A 15,471-nucleotide genomic window follows, 5' to 3' on the forward strand; every position below is an offset into this window, starting at 1 on the left:
ACTGGTTCTCATTGAGGCTGGCAGTACATCACAGGCACATACATTTACAGGCCAGGGCACACATGGATTCAGCCAATACATCTCTCTCTCTTTACATCATATGTCAAATCAAACCCCCTAATAAACACTCTCACAACACCTACTGTCTGTCTGAATTGCATTTTCTGTTTTCATCTAATTGATTGATTGACTGACTGAAGGTGCATATATTTTCTCAGAGTATTTTGGTCTGCTGATGTGGCCTATACACAGGGGGCTATTGTGAACTGAAGATTAAGAGGAGGAGGTAGAAATGAGGGGAGAGGAGGGGCAGATACGGCAGGATTGTAAGAATAGGAGATCAAATAAAAGGAAGGAGAAAGTATAGGCAGCAGAACTTCAAAACAGATACCTTTAAGGAACAGGTGTAAAGGAGAGGGAAATATGTGCAGCTGGCAAGACGCAGAACAGCAAGCGGAATAGCAACAGAGGATAGAAGCAAGTGAAACTCTGGTAAGATTTCTGAAGCTGTCTGGGAAAATGACTTGTTCCATATAATGACTTCCTCTGTTGATGGCTAATGTCCTCCTGTCCATGTAACCTAACCTTCCTACAGCACAGGAATTGGAAATTATTGCTTTCTTTTGACTGAGCCTCATTGTTTTTTTCTGGATGATTCGAATGACTGGTGAATAATGGAGGTATATTACACCAAATAAGGTCATATGTGTATGTTGTCCAAGCATATATCTCAAAGTTATATTTCACTTTCACTCTTCCGTAAGGGTTATTTTACAGTGGATCATATAAAAGGAAATGGTTTTATTTAATTCATTTGATATACAAGTAGTATACATAAATTGGCCATGTCAAAGAAATAGTTCTGTTTGGTTTATTTCTCCTGCAGGACTGTTAGAAACGTTCTTCTCTCGCATTCAGCCTTACTATGAACCTGCTCTTTCTGCTGGTCCTGGCTTTTCACCCTGACCTGGCCATGGTGAGTATAACCTTTCTCCTCCTTACATTAGGAGGCTGGGACCTGTTCAGGAGAGTGCAATGTTACAGAAGGTTCAGACAGAAATGTTACAGAAGATTGTAGAACAGATATAATTGCTTGTCTGTCACAGTCTATGGTCTGTCATGTCGAATAGTGAATGTTGTCAGCTCTATTCATTATATATCTATCTGCAACATTCTACATTTTTGATCTGGTTAAATACGTCTCTAGTAGGACGGAAAGTTGGGACTTTTATACCTTGAAGAATGTTCATAGACGTCAACACATACTTTTATATTCAGCCAGGCACCTGGTAAAAGTGTATAGCTGAGGAAATCACTTGGTATGTCAAAACAACTGAAGGAAAAATAGTAAGTCTTTACTGAAATAGAACAACTTGATGTAGCATACACATTGAGACATTTTCCCACATGTTGAAATGAGTTGGAGATAAATCAACATTCCTCTGTTTGTTATTGAGATGGATTTGAGTTGGAGTTGTTAGGCAATAAATTAATGTTAAAGGAAAACTCCACCCAAAACTAGCTTTTGGTATTTGTGTAATTAGTCCAATGTTAATATAGTAAAAATATATTTTGCATGTCAGCAATCAAGTTTAAGATCACTTTCAAAATACAGAAATCACATGATGCAAAATGCATCACGGTCGTCATATTGATGTGACCATGGCGCAGCGTGATAAGCATACATTGCTCTTTTAATGACAGAAACCCACTGAACAACCGTGACGCTATATAACACAAGTGCTGACAGGTAACTACACATAGACAATAACCCACAAAACCAACATGGAAAATGGCAACCTAAATAGGATCCCCAATCAGAGACAACGATAAACAGCTGCCTCTGATTGGGAACCAATTCAGGCCACCATAGACCTACCAATACCTAGACATACCAAAACCCCATAGAATTACAAAAACCCTAGACAGGACAAAAACACACACACCCACCCTTGTCACACCCTAACCTGACCAAAATAATACATAAAACATAGATAACTAAGGTCAGGGCGTGACATCATGCCAGCTGTATTTCTGTATTTTGAAAGTGATATATCTTGAAAACTTGATTGCTGACATGCAAAACATTTTGGGGACTATATCAACTATATCAATGGACTAATGAAACAATTGGGTTTTGGGAGCTGAAGGAGCTAAAGGAGCTGAGGCTCCAGTATTTTGGGTCACAACCCACTGGGCACAGACGTCAACGTGCATTCCACATTATTTCAACGTCATTTCATTGAAACGTCATTTCATAGAAACAATGTTGATTCAACCAGTGTGTGCCCGGTGTGTGCCCAGTGGGATTGCACCTGTTTCTCATCAGGTGCATTCAGGGCAGATGTGGGTCTGGCTCAGACTACAAAGACCATAGTAGTGGATTGAGGATAGTGGGGATTTGGGGGGTTAGGAGCACCCCCCTTGCAGTGGGGGCTATTCTAGACAAGTCATCGATTTACATAGCTTCAATACGAACAGTGAAAGGACTTGAATTATCTTTAAATGATTTGCTATCAGTGGCAGACTGTCAGGCATGTACAGATTTATCATGGTTGAAGATAAATCTGAAAATTTGGGAGAGGTTCTGACTGTTGCTTGGCCTCTATTTGTCTGAGAACCCAACCACCCAAAATATAATTCAACACAAAAGTCTGTTTTCAAAACAGAGAAGTTAGGTTATCTACTCATGTTGAGTGGTTAGGCCCTACAATATGTTGTACTAGTACAGCATTTACAAAAGAACACAGCATTAAGAGACAAACACATGCTCAAGGTTTATTCCATGTTACAAACTGATAACAGACTAGTCTGTCTCTTTTTGCCCCCGAATTCTATGTGTTCCAGGGAGGCAGAGCCCAGCGCAAACAATGGCAGGCTGAGAGCAGTCTGAGACCATATCTGGGTAGAGTGGACCCAGGTGAGATACAGTTGAAGTCGGAAGTCTACATACACCTTAGCCAAATACATTTAAACTCAGTTTTTCACAATTCCTGACATTTAATCAGAGTAAAAATTCCCTGTCTAAGGTCAGTTAGGATCAACACTTTCTTTTAAGAATGTGAAATGTCAGAATAATAGTAGAGAGAATTATTTATTTCAGCTTTTATTTCTTTCATCACATTCCCAGTGGGTCAGAAGTTTACATACACTCAATTAGGATTTGGTAGCATTGCCTTTGAATTCTTTAACTTGAGTCAAACATTTTGGGTAGCCTTCCACAAGCTTCCCACAATAAGTTGGGTGAATTTTGGCTCATTCTTCCTGACAGAACTGGTGTAACTGAGTCAGGTTTGAATTTTCCAAGCTGTTTTCTAAAGGCACAGTCAACTTACTGTATGTAAACTTCTGACGCACTGGAATTGTGATACAGTAAAATAATTTGTCTGTAAACAACTGTTGGAAAAAGGACTTGTGTCATGCATGTTCTAATCGACTTACCAAAACTATAGTTTATGAAGTGGTTGAAAATCGAGTCTTAATGACACCAACCTAAGTGTATGTAAACTTCCGACTTCAACTGTAAGTCTGCCGTCATTAACCCTAAAAGCGCCAAATTGGTCATGTTGGCAAAGAGGCACTGTCTGTCAAGCAGTAACACTTTCTCTGTTATTAACCTTTTGTAACCCAAGTAAATGGTTTTAATACCCCCAAATGAACATATCTTTTAACATTTGCACACATGTATAGTGAAATGGGATGTTTAATACACGTTGACCTTGTTTGTTTGGACTGCAAAATAACCCCATTGTAGTTCTGTATCGACTGATTTTATGTTCAAAGCATGAAGTCTCTTCCACCTCCCTCCCTTCCTCCCTCCCTCTCCATTTCTCCATCTATCCATATGCAAGTCCTACTATGTGAGCTTCTGAAGTGTCACAGTCCAATGGGCTCCTGGTGCCAGGTGGTGCAGGACAACGGAGTCCTCTTCCCAAAGTGTGTGTGTCCTAAGATCTGCCCACGGTAGGGCCACACCACAAACTTAATTAAGTTGTATTCAAGTGATAAAGAAAGGTGCCTTGCACTACAGTATATCATTGTGCTTGTAATGACCTATGTGTGCAGGCAGGGGGCACCCGTGTGCAGTGTTCTGGGAAGGACCTATGGGAACGAGTGTCTGCTGCATAGAGAAGCCTGCCGCAAGAGACGTCACATTGGACTGGCTCATAAAGGGCCTTGTCTGGGTAGGACTCACAAACACACACAGTACTGCAGTACTATACCTACATAATAAGTCTTCTTCAAGATCAGGTTCCACTTCATGCTTGCTCATATTTGTTTCCAAGTTCCCAAGGCAAACTGTACAGAGGAGGAGTATGGCCAGTTCCCATACCGCCTCATGGACTGGTTCCTCCTATTGAGTCGCATGGGAGAGTCCTACGCCCCCTACGCCCCGCCTCAGAGCTGCCTGAGCCACACCCAGCGCTCCGAACTAGCCCAGGTAACAGACAAGACAGAGGAATAGAGCTGGGCTACTCTGGTCCTGGAGGGCTGCAGTGTTCGCAAGATCTACCGCACCTGATTACACTTATCATGAACTAACTTGAAGAGCATGAAGAGCACTTTGGCATAAGAGCACTTTGATTTGTGTTGTGGTGTGAAATTGTTAGTTACCTGAAGCAGATGTCATTTAAGGTTGAAAAGCTCCTGTGTAGCTTATTGTGTGGTCTTCCACTACTCAGAATGAGGGAGCATTCAGGAACCCCAGTATAAATAGACTTAGTCAATAATCACTAAATGATTCAATAAGAAAGATAACTGGGTGGTAATATTATATCCTCATTCCTGCCTTCCTGACCTCTAGCCCTCCCTTTATCTATTCAACTAACCACTTTAACCCAGCTTTGTCTTCCTCCCTCTCTCTCTAGACTGTTCATCCTCCTTTTAGGTAAATTGGCATTAGGAGTGCTGGGGTGAATAGCTCATTGTTGTCATTCAATATTTCTCTGCTTCGATGTCTCCTCTCTCTCCCGAATTGTATAGTGGAGGTTTGGCCTGCTGGACAAGAACAAGGATGGAAAGCTGAGCCGGAAAGACCTGAGGAAGCTACGCTACAAAAGAATGCCTCTAGAGCACTGTGCTACCTCCTTCTTCCAGTGAGCCCCACTCTGAATACACAATCTTTCTTGTCCTCTATGCTCCGTATACAAATTACGACATGTCCAAATCCCCATTATGTTTATCCCTGTCTTTATCAGTTGCCAACTGTCAATATACTTTAATCTCAGTTAATACAGGAAATCAATTCAAATTCAACTGATAATTTGAGAACGTCATGGAAAAATGTGAAATTGGGGGCAATGACCTATTTGTAAAGAGAAGGTCAAATGATTTCCTTAATGTAAAGGATTCAAATGTCAATCGCCCCCATTCCATGTTGCACCTCCCATCCTCATGTTCTCTCTGCACCCCATCCTCAGCAGACATCATCTGTGCCAACCCCCTTCCTGTGAGTCCCCCCTCTCCCTCTACTACTCAGCCAACCCACCTCCCCACTCATCACACTCTCCTCTCTATCTCATCCATCCCTCTAACACTCCCACCTCCATACCCCATGTCCTCATCCCTCTCTTTCCTCCCTACTAAATCTATTCACTCTCTCTCTCTCTCTCTCTCTCTCTCTCTCTCTCTCTCTCTCTCTCTCTCCCCCCCCTCAGTCGTAAAGCTGGTGTGTGTTGCCAGTCTGCAGCGACAGGTTTTGTGGGAGTGTGGCTGGCTGGCTCAATGTCAACCTATTCCCAGCGATGATAATGTTTATTACCCACTGTGCTTCCCGCTGTGTGTGAATTAGCACAAATGGAAACGGTACCCTTCAAAAATAATGTTTCTGTGTGGGTGAAGACAAATGTCAGTCTGTTCATATTGTATGCAGATGTGTTGGTTTGCAAGTCCTTTGCGTTTGTGTGTGTGTGTGCATGCATGTATGTGTGTGTGTGTATTTGCAATAGTAGGTTTGTTTATGTGTATTTGTATTTATTAAGGATCTAAGGCAGCAGCTACTCTTCCTGGGGTGCAGCAACATAAAGGCATTTCATACCACTTTTCACAACATATTAAGTGTGTGCCCTCTGGCCACTACTCTACTATCGCATATCTACAATACAAAGTCCATGTGTGTAGAGTGCGTGTGTTATCATGTGTATGCGTGTGTCTGTGCCTGTGTGAGCGTCTCTTCACAGTCCCCGCTGTTCACTGTGTATTTTTATCTGTTTTTGAAATCTGATTCTATTGCTTGCATCAGTTACCTGATGTGGAATAGAGTTCCATGCAGCCATGACTCTATGTAGTACTGTGTGCCTCCCATAGACTGTTCTGGACTTTGGTATTGTGAAGAGACCTCTGGTGGTATATATTGTGGGGTATGCATGGGTGTCTGAGCTGTGTGCTAGTAGTTTAAACAGACCTCTGGTGGTATGTCTTGTGGGGTATGCATGGGTGTCTGAGCTGTGTGCTAGTAGATTAAACAGACCTCTGGTAGTATGTCTTGTGGGGTATGTATGGGTGTCTGAGCTGTGTGCTAGTAGTTTAAACAGACCTCTGGTGGTATGTCTTGTGGGGTATGCATGAGTGTCTGAGCTGTGTGCTAGTAGTTTAAACATACCTCTGGTGGTATGTCTTGTAATAATAATAATATATGCCATTTAGCAGACGCTTTTATCCAAAGCGACTTACAGTCATGTGTGCATACATTCTACGTATGGGTGGTCCCGGGAATCGAACCCACTACCCTGGCGTTACAAGCGCCATGCTCTACCAACTGAGCTACAGAACCACTTGTGGGGTATGCATGGGTGTCTGAGCTGTGTGCTAGTAGTTTAAACAGACCTCTGGTGGTATATATTGTGGGGTATGCATGGGTGTCTGAGCTGTGTGCTAGTAGTTTAAACAGACCTCTGGTGGTATGTCTTGTGGGGTATGCATGGGTGTCTGAGCTGTGTGCTCGTAGATTAAACAGACCTCTGGTAGTATGTCTTGTGGGGTATGTATGGGTGTCTGAGCTGTGTGCTAGTAGTTTAAACAGACCTCTGGTGGCATGTCTTGTGGGGTATGCATGGGTGTCTGAGCTGTGTGCTAGTAGATTAAACAGACCTCTGGTGGTATGTCTTGTGGGGTATGCATGGGTGTCTGAGCTGTGTGCTAGTAGTTTAAACAGACACCCTGGTGCATTCAGCATGTCAATACTTTTTACAAAAACAAGCAGTGGTGAAGTCAATCTCTCCTCTACTTTGAGCCTAAAGAGATTGACATGCATGTTAATAATGTTAGGTCACTGTGTATATTTAAGGGCCATCTTAAATGAAGTTAAACATGTATTGTCAATGTTTATCAGTACAGCATTATGACAGCATTTTCTAAACTGCAGAGCCAATTGTAATTTTCCTAAGTCCCTCTTTGTGGCACCTGACCACACAACTGGACCACACAACATGTTTTGACCATGGTTGTTTACAATCCAGGTTTACTCCAAGCAGTTTAGTCACCTCAACTTGCTTAATTTCCACAGTATTAGTTGAGGTTTAGGGTTTGGTCAATTGTTTTTCCAAATACAATGCTTTTAGTTTTTGAAATATATATTTTTTAAATTGCCAACCATTCTGAAACTGACTGCACCTCTTTGTTAAGTGTTGCAGTAAATTCACTCGCTGTAACGGTTTTCATTGGTGGAAGGAGAGGAGGACCAAAATGCAGCGTGGTACGTATCCATAATACCTTTTAATCAGGAATTAATACAGAATACAAAGGAACAAGAGAATAAATGAAAACCGAAACAGTCCCGTATGGTGCAAACACTGAAACGGAAAAGAATCACCCACACCTCAAAATGGGAAAACAGGCTACCTAAGTATGGCTCTCAATCAGAGACAACGATAGACAGCTGCCTCTGATTGAGAACCATACCAGGCCAAACACATAGAAACAGAAACCTAGACCTACAACATAGAATACCCACCCACATCACACCCTGACCAAACTAAAAATGGAAACAAAAAAATAAATCTACGGTCAGGGCGTGACACTCGCTGTGGTAGCTGACGTGTAAAGTATAGAGTCACCCGCATACATAGAAACACTGGCTTTACTCAATGTTATTAGTAAATATTGAAAAAGGTACAGAGCCTAGACAGCTGCCCTGGGAAATTCCTGATTCTACCTGGATTATGTTGGCGAGGCTTCCATTAAAGAACACCCTCTGTGTTCTGTTAGATAGGTAACTATTTATCTACAATATAGCAGAGGGTGTAAAGCCATAATACATACATTTTTCCAGCAGCAGACTATGATCGATAATGTCAAAAGTCTAACAAAACAGCTCCCACAATCTTTTGATCATCAATTGCTCTCAGCAAATCATCAGTAATTTGTGTAAGTGCTGGTCATGTTGAATGTCTTTCCCTATAAGCGTGCTAAAAGTCTGTTGTCAATTTGTTTTTCTGTAAGATAACATTGTACGTGATCAAACACAATTTTTTCCAAAAGTTTAATAAGAGTCGGCAACAGGCTGATTGGTCAGTTACTTAAGCCAGTAAAGTGGGCTTTACTATTCTTGGGTAGCGGAATGGCTTTTGCTTCCCTCCAGGCCTGAGGGTACAGGCTTTCTTGTAGGCTTATATTGAAGATATGACAAAAAGGATTTTCCATCCAAGTTGTCAGACCCAGGTGGCTTGTCATTGTCACCTTAAATTTTATCTAAGGTGCTCCAAAGCTTTTTAACTATCATTCTTTATATAATTTATCTTTGTTTCATAGTATAGTTTCTTCTTCTTTTTATTCATTTTAGTCACATGTTTTCTCAATTTGCAGTACGTTTACCAATTGTTTGTGCAGCCAGACTTATTTGCCATTCCTTTTGCCTCATCCCTCTCAACCATAACATTTTTCAATTCCTCATTAATCCACGTTGATTTAACAGTTTTTACAGTCATTTTCTTAATAGGTGCATGCTTATTAGCGACAGGAATAAGCAATTTCATAAATGAGTCAAGTGCAGCGTCTGGTTTCTCCACAGACCAGAAAATATTCTCATCAACATAGGAATCACCACAAAACATATTGTATGGCCACTACACTATATTAGGCCCAGCCTTTTGAACTTTGGTTTTCATAGATATGGCTACTATATTGTGATCACTACATATGATGGATTTGGATACCTTTAAAGCAAATTTCTGCAGCATTAGTAAAGATGTGATCAATACATGTTGATGATTTCATTCCTGTGCTGTTTGTAACTACCCTGGTAGGTTGACTGATAACCTGAACCAGGTTGCAGGCACTGGTTACAGTTTGAAGCTTTTTTTTGAGTGGACAGTTTGATGAAAGCCAGTCAATGTTAAGGTCACTCAGAAAATATATCTCTCTGTTGATATCACATACATTATCAAGCATTTCACAAATATTGTCCAGACACTGACTGTTAGCATTTGGTGGTCGATAGCATCTTCCCACAAGAATGGGCTTTAGGTGAGGCAGGTGAACCTGTAGCCATATTACTTCAACCGTATTTAACAGTAGATCCTCCCTAAGCTTTACAGGAATGTGGTTCTGAATATAGACTGCAACACCGCCCCTATTGGCATTTCTGTATTTTTTATAACCATGTAATGCTACAACTGTATCATCATCACTGTAAACTCTCCTTCCAGACTCATTTTAAACATCTCCAATCCAAAATTAAATCTAGAATCGGCTTCCGATTTTGCAACAAAGCCTCCTTCACTCACGGAGTGAGTGAAAACTGACTATCCTACTATCCAAACATACCCTCGTAAAACTGACTATCCTACCGATCCTCGACTTCGGCGATGTCATTTACAAAATAGCCAATACTCTATTCAGCAAACTGGATGCAGTCTATCACAGTGCCATCTGTTTTGTCACCAAAGCCCCTTATACCACCCACCATTGCGACCTGTATGCTCTAGTCTGCTGGCCTTCGCTACACCCTGGCTCCAGGTCATCTATAAGTCTATGCTAGGCAAAGCTCCGCCTTATCTCAGCTCACTGGTCACCATAACAACACCCACCCGTAGCAAGCGCTCCAGCAGGTATATCTCACTGGTCATCCCCAAAGCCTACACCTACTTTGGCCGCCTTTCCTTCCACTTCTCTGCTGCCAATGACTGGAATGAATTGCAAAAATAGCTGAAACTGGAGACTTGTATTTCCTTCACTAACTTTAAACATCAGCTAACCGATTTGCTGCAGCTGTACATATCCCATCTGTAAATAGCCCACCCAATCTACCTACCTCATCCCCATATGGTTTTTATTTACTTTTCTGCTCTTTTGCACACCAGTATTTCTACTTGAACATCACCATCTATCATTCCAGTGTTAATTTGCTAAATTGTAATTGCTTCGCTACTATGGCCTATTTATTGCCTTACATCCTCACACCATTTTCACACACTGTATATAGACTTAATTTTTTTTCTATTGTGTTATTGACTGTACACTTGTTTATTCCATGTGTAACTCTGTGTTGTTGTTTGTGTCGCACTGCTTTGCTTTATCTTGGCCAGGTCGCAGTTGTAAATGACAACTTGTTCTCAATTAGCTTACCTGGTTAAATAAAGGTGAAATATATATATATATTTTAAACATGTATTATTTAAGTGAGTATCAGAGATAGTTAGAATATGAATGTTGTCTGTTACTAGCAACAAAGTTATTGGTGCCATGAACATTGTTTCTTAGGCTGCATACAGTATGTTTAATGTGGGCTATTTTTAGCACTTTTCTGGGATGCTAGATTGTTTTTATTGCTTTACTGGGAAACCTATCAGCAGTAGACATGACAATGTTATTTATGTTTGAACTGATAGTGCAGGGTGAGCTGCACAGTGGGGCAAACCTCCTCAGTGCTAACAGTATAACTCTGGTTCATAGGCACACAATTACTGTATACAATAGCTGTAGGATCGACAGAGGCATTTAGGGGAGTTAGAGGGACATAAATTAGGTTACTTACATTGTGATTGTCAACACCCCTGGGATAATGTACATTTTCTGCAGCATTACAACAACGACACATTGGTAGGGATTATCTGAGCTGGGCTTGGGTCATTGATAAGTCATGACCCATGCCCGGCCAGGAGTCAAGATGATTTGGATGGACTCCGTCATTCCTGTAGAGCATCTTCTGTTTCCAAAAGGTGTCAAAGTTATCTATAAATGTTCTTCCAACAGAGCTACAGTAATCTTTTATGTGGTATTGTGTATGTTTATTCTCTGCATACAGGTCGTGTGACCATAACAAGAACACTAAGGTGACCCTGCATGAATGGATCTCCTGTCTGGTGGATCGCTCAGAGATCTGGTTCCACAGCTTCATGTGTGGGTGCAATCCCTTAACTTCACTATCCAAACTATGCAACATTATCAAATCAAATCAAATTGTATTTGTCATATTCTTTGTAAACAACAGGTGTAGACTAACAGTGGAATGAGTACTTATGGGCCCTTCCCAATAAGACGTAATAATAAATACACAATGAGCAACGATAACTTGGCTATATACACGGAGTACCAGTACCATTACCCTTAAAACCTAGTGAGTAATTTGTTTCGTCTTTAATTGAACTAAATTTGATTACAGCAAATGCTTTGATTGCAACAATTGATTATAGCAAATGTTTCTTTCTCTCTCTGACAGCTATGAAAATGGGATCCGGTAAACTGTGTCCCATGAAGACTGACAACCACCTTTGACCTGGATGTGAACACCTCTCTTCTCGCATTGTGTATTATTGTGTTATCATTTTTTTTAAATGTTCTGTTACTTCTCTTTTTATCTCTCTGCATTGTTGGGAAGGGCCCGTCAGTAAGCATTTCAATGTTAGTCTACACCGGTTGTTTATGAAGCATGTGACAAATAACATTTGATTTGATTTTAATTTGATTTGTCTACATGTGCATCTGTTTATCAATGCTATCTACATTCTACAATCATCTGCATCAATTAATCACCCACTGCCTGTATCATATTTCCACTACTCCCTCTAACGGTCACACTCGGTACTGCATTTATTTTTGATTAATGACATCATTTGTTTTGAGAAGTCCACTGTAGATTCGTCTGTGTGGAGAAATGGCCTGTAATAAATGTCTATGAGTCTTGGCTACCATCTTAGTGTCTATATGGGGATGGCCGGAGGAGAGAGGGGCTCATTAAGAACCAGGAGGACGTGTTGCATGGATCAAGCATTCAATTACTGTGGAGGGAGAGATAGATGGTGAAAGCTTCACAGAGACAATGGGATACTGTGATGGAGGGAGGATGGAGGGAAGAGATAGAAAAGAGATGATGTAAGGAAAGGAAGCTTAGTGTGAGAAGCCGTTACCAGGGAAGGGAACAAGGGATAATAGGGGGAGACGAGGGAAGAAAGGGGAGTGTGGTAATGCACTGTAAACGAAGGAGGGAAGTAAGAAAGTGTGTTTATGGAAGGGGGGGTAATGCACTGTAAATGGGGAGTAGAGATGGCGGTGGGTAAAGTAATGCATGAAAAATGGATCAGAAATTAGAGAAAGAACAAAAGGGGGATGGAATAGTCTGAGAGAAGTGGGAGAAGAAGAGTAACTGAGAAGAGGTTTGATGTTGTGGAAATAGTAGCCATGGCGTATGATATTTGTCAACAGGAAGCAGGAAATGAAGAAATAATGCCCTCTTGTAAGGTCAAAGAGCCAAATCATCAGCCCTTACACAGTCCAGTACATCATTTTGAGATGTTTGATCTGATGCCTCAGCTTTTCCACAGCTCTCATTATGTTTTGTTTCATCTGTGCGTGTGTGTATTCTAAAAGATCAATAGGGGATGTGCGCGGCCCGGGGTGGGTTCCTCAGTTCCACTGGTGTCTCTGGATTAATTATCCCTCGCATTTTTCTTTGCCGGGAGGAGGAAAGATAGAGCGAGATATTTCAATATTCAACATAAGATACAGATGCTTCTCAGACACAGGGCAACAGAGGAATGAGATTTGCAATGTGCCCAGATAAACCCCCAAAGAATAAAAACAAGATTTTTTTTCCTGATGTCTCAGATTCGCTCTCGTCACTTTTGATTAAGACGAGACCAGTGGAGGCAGTATCAGAGTTTTAGAAAAGAAGAGAGGAAAAAACAGACGATGAGAGGAGCTGTAAAATGATCAGATATAGGAGCGTGATCGGAGATCAGCCAATTGAGAGCAGGCTGTATTTACTAATGAGTGACCTGCACATCAAGCTGTTAACGCAGTCACCACGGCAAGTGGAAAGGAGCTCTGAATACAAATTCCATCCCCCCTTCAATTGCTCACCCATCCCAGGGGACTCGCTCCTTTATCTGTGAAAATGAAATGTGTTGTTGGGGCCACCCCTGGAGGTCCCTGCCTCCCTCCCTCTTTGCGTCTTCATCCCCTACATTAATACATTCCCACTCATTACCTCAAGACCTCCTGCCCCACCTCCAACTCCACCACCCCCATCCCCCACACCCAGGGGAGGGTAAAACTGATCCACAGGGCCACCCTCCTGTCCTGCCCGTTGTCCCTCCCCCCTCTGTTCTTACTCACACTCACCTACAATCTTCTTCTCCTCTTTCTGTTGTCACATGTTGGATGTTGTATAGCTAGATCTTTCACATCCCCCAACCCAACCTTCTCCCCTCCCTGTGGTGATCTGATCTGAGATGGTGAGATAGTGTATGTCTCTGTCTTCCCCCTCCCTCCCTCTCTCTCTCTCTCTCTCTCTCTCTCTCTCTCTCTCTCTCTCTCTCTCTCTCTCTCTCTCTCTCTCTCTCTCTCTCTCTCTCTCTCTCTCTCTCTCTCTCTCTCTCTCTCTCTCTCTCTCTCTCTCTCTCTCTCTCTCTCTCTCTCTCTCTCTCTCTCTCTCTCTCTCTCTCTCTCTCTCTCTCTCTCTCTCTCTCTCTCTCTCTCTCTAGGGACCCTCTGCCAGCTCAGGAGCAGATGGGTGGCTGGTGATGATACGTTGTTAAAAATAAAGATTTCTGTTAACCCGTTGTCAGCTAGCAACCTCTCTCTCTTTCTCAATTCAATTAAAGGGCTTTATTGGCATGGAAAACACATGTTAACATTGCCAAATATCTCTATCTCAAACACTGGCCAGGCAACACTCCACAACACAGTCACTGCACTATGTTGCTACATCCAGTCACTCTACAAACAGTCACCATGCTGTTTGTCCCGTACAACTGAGCCCCCAACCCTAAAAATATTCCATTTAATACATGATCGTCATAAAGACGGTGCCTGCATTATGCATGACTTGTAAGCAGACATAAATAATGAATGAAAGTGGCAATTGTGCAGTTTCTTTCATGCAATTATTTAAATGAAATTTTCTCTCTTGGTTTTTGTCGCTCTCAGCGGACAGAGTTAGTCCAGTGACTGTTTGTTGATAAATTATTAAGGGCAATATAAGAGGGAAAGCTGTGAGATCAAAAGAAATATCCAGGCCAGCTCTGATGGTGCAGACCCCACCAAAGAAAGAAAGAGAAAATGAGAGATGGAAAGAGGCTCTGCGTTTTGTGGGTGTCTGACCTGGTATACCTGTCATAGGCTCGCAGGCAAGCTGAATTACCTTATAGATACAACGGCGACAGAGGTGGATTCTGGAACAGGAATACTTTCCTGACATTACTTTCGGATATGCTGATCCATTTCCCCCCACTAAACAGCAGCACTGAAATAAATGTAATATACACGCAGTCAGCTGTAAATGGGCTATAACCCCCAAAGGTCAATCAGAATGTAGCCTTCAAAGCATCAGCTATATCGTGCTCTGCCAGATTTTCAACTTTTAAAACTTCAGAGGGATTCTAAAGTGGGCCAGGGAGGGAGAAATAGGGGGAGAGCTGATAGCTTTGAAAGAGTCCAGCAGCGGGGTCCTTCCTAAAAAAGGTGACAGATTTTGATACTGCGCCGATCATTCATATTCTCATTAATACATTTGCAGGGGGTATTGCATTAAGCCCCCAAATTGCATAGGGTTCTGAGGTTAGTATAATGACAGACAATACCCCCTCTGGGTGAACTGGCGCCATTCAGAGCTCCTCAATAGCCTTGCTGAAGTAGCTAAAGAATGGGTCAGAAAAGCCCTGGTGAAGGAAAAAAGAGGGGAGTAGCACACAATGCAAACGATATTGATTAAAGACCAGAGCAGAGAGTACCTACATGAGGCTCTCTATTGTGTGTCTTTGTGTGGCGATGAGAGGGAAGGCTGGGTGGGGTTGGAGAGCCACTGATATCAATGTGCTTCTTGCTTGCTCTGAGAGCTGTACTTGTCCCCTACGAGACTCCGTACCTCCTCACACCACACCACTCCAACCTAGTTCCCGGCTTTAGACATTGCTTGCCCCACTTCTATACTGTGTTGTGCTACTGTTACTGGCTGGTGTGGACACAGTGGTATTTCATTGACATGTCTTCTGTCTGTTAAGCCATTATTCTTGTGTTCATAGTCAATTAGAGGAA

General features: G+C 42.0%; 1 protein-coding gene across 2 annotated transcripts; it reads left to right on the top strand.

The window, feature by feature from the left end:
• Positions 1-340: 340 nt before the first annotated feature.
• LOC118369923 (SPARC-like) lies at positions 341-12,123 on the top strand. 2 transcript variants are annotated; one of them, XM_035754699.2, is made up of 9 exons: positions 341-492; positions 887-976; positions 2,848-2,920; positions 3,852-3,963; positions 4,066-4,184; positions 4,287-4,441; positions 4,984-5,096; positions 11,243-11,337; positions 11,657-12,123. In XM_035754699.2, exons 2-9 carry the CDS (start codon positions 926-928, stop codon positions 11,710-11,712), a joined length of 774 nt encoding a protein of 257 aa, XP_035610592.1. In that variant the 5' UTR covers positions 341-492; positions 887-925; the 3' UTR covers positions 11,713-12,123. The 2 variants fall into 2 exon arrangements, with proteins under 2 accessions (XP_035610592.1, XP_035610591.1); XM_035754698.2 differs by lacking the exon at positions 11,657-12,123 and having other exon boundaries at positions 11,243-11,649.
• Positions 12,124-15,471: the final 3,348 nt, after the last annotated feature.

The sequence above is a fragment of the Oncorhynchus keta genome, chromosome 36 (genome assembly GCF_023373465.1).
Source record: "Oncorhynchus keta strain PuntledgeMale-10-30-2019 chromosome 36, Oket_V2, whole genome shotgun sequence".
NCBI lineage: Eukaryota > Metazoa > Chordata > Actinopteri > Salmoniformes > Salmonidae > Oncorhynchus > Oncorhynchus keta.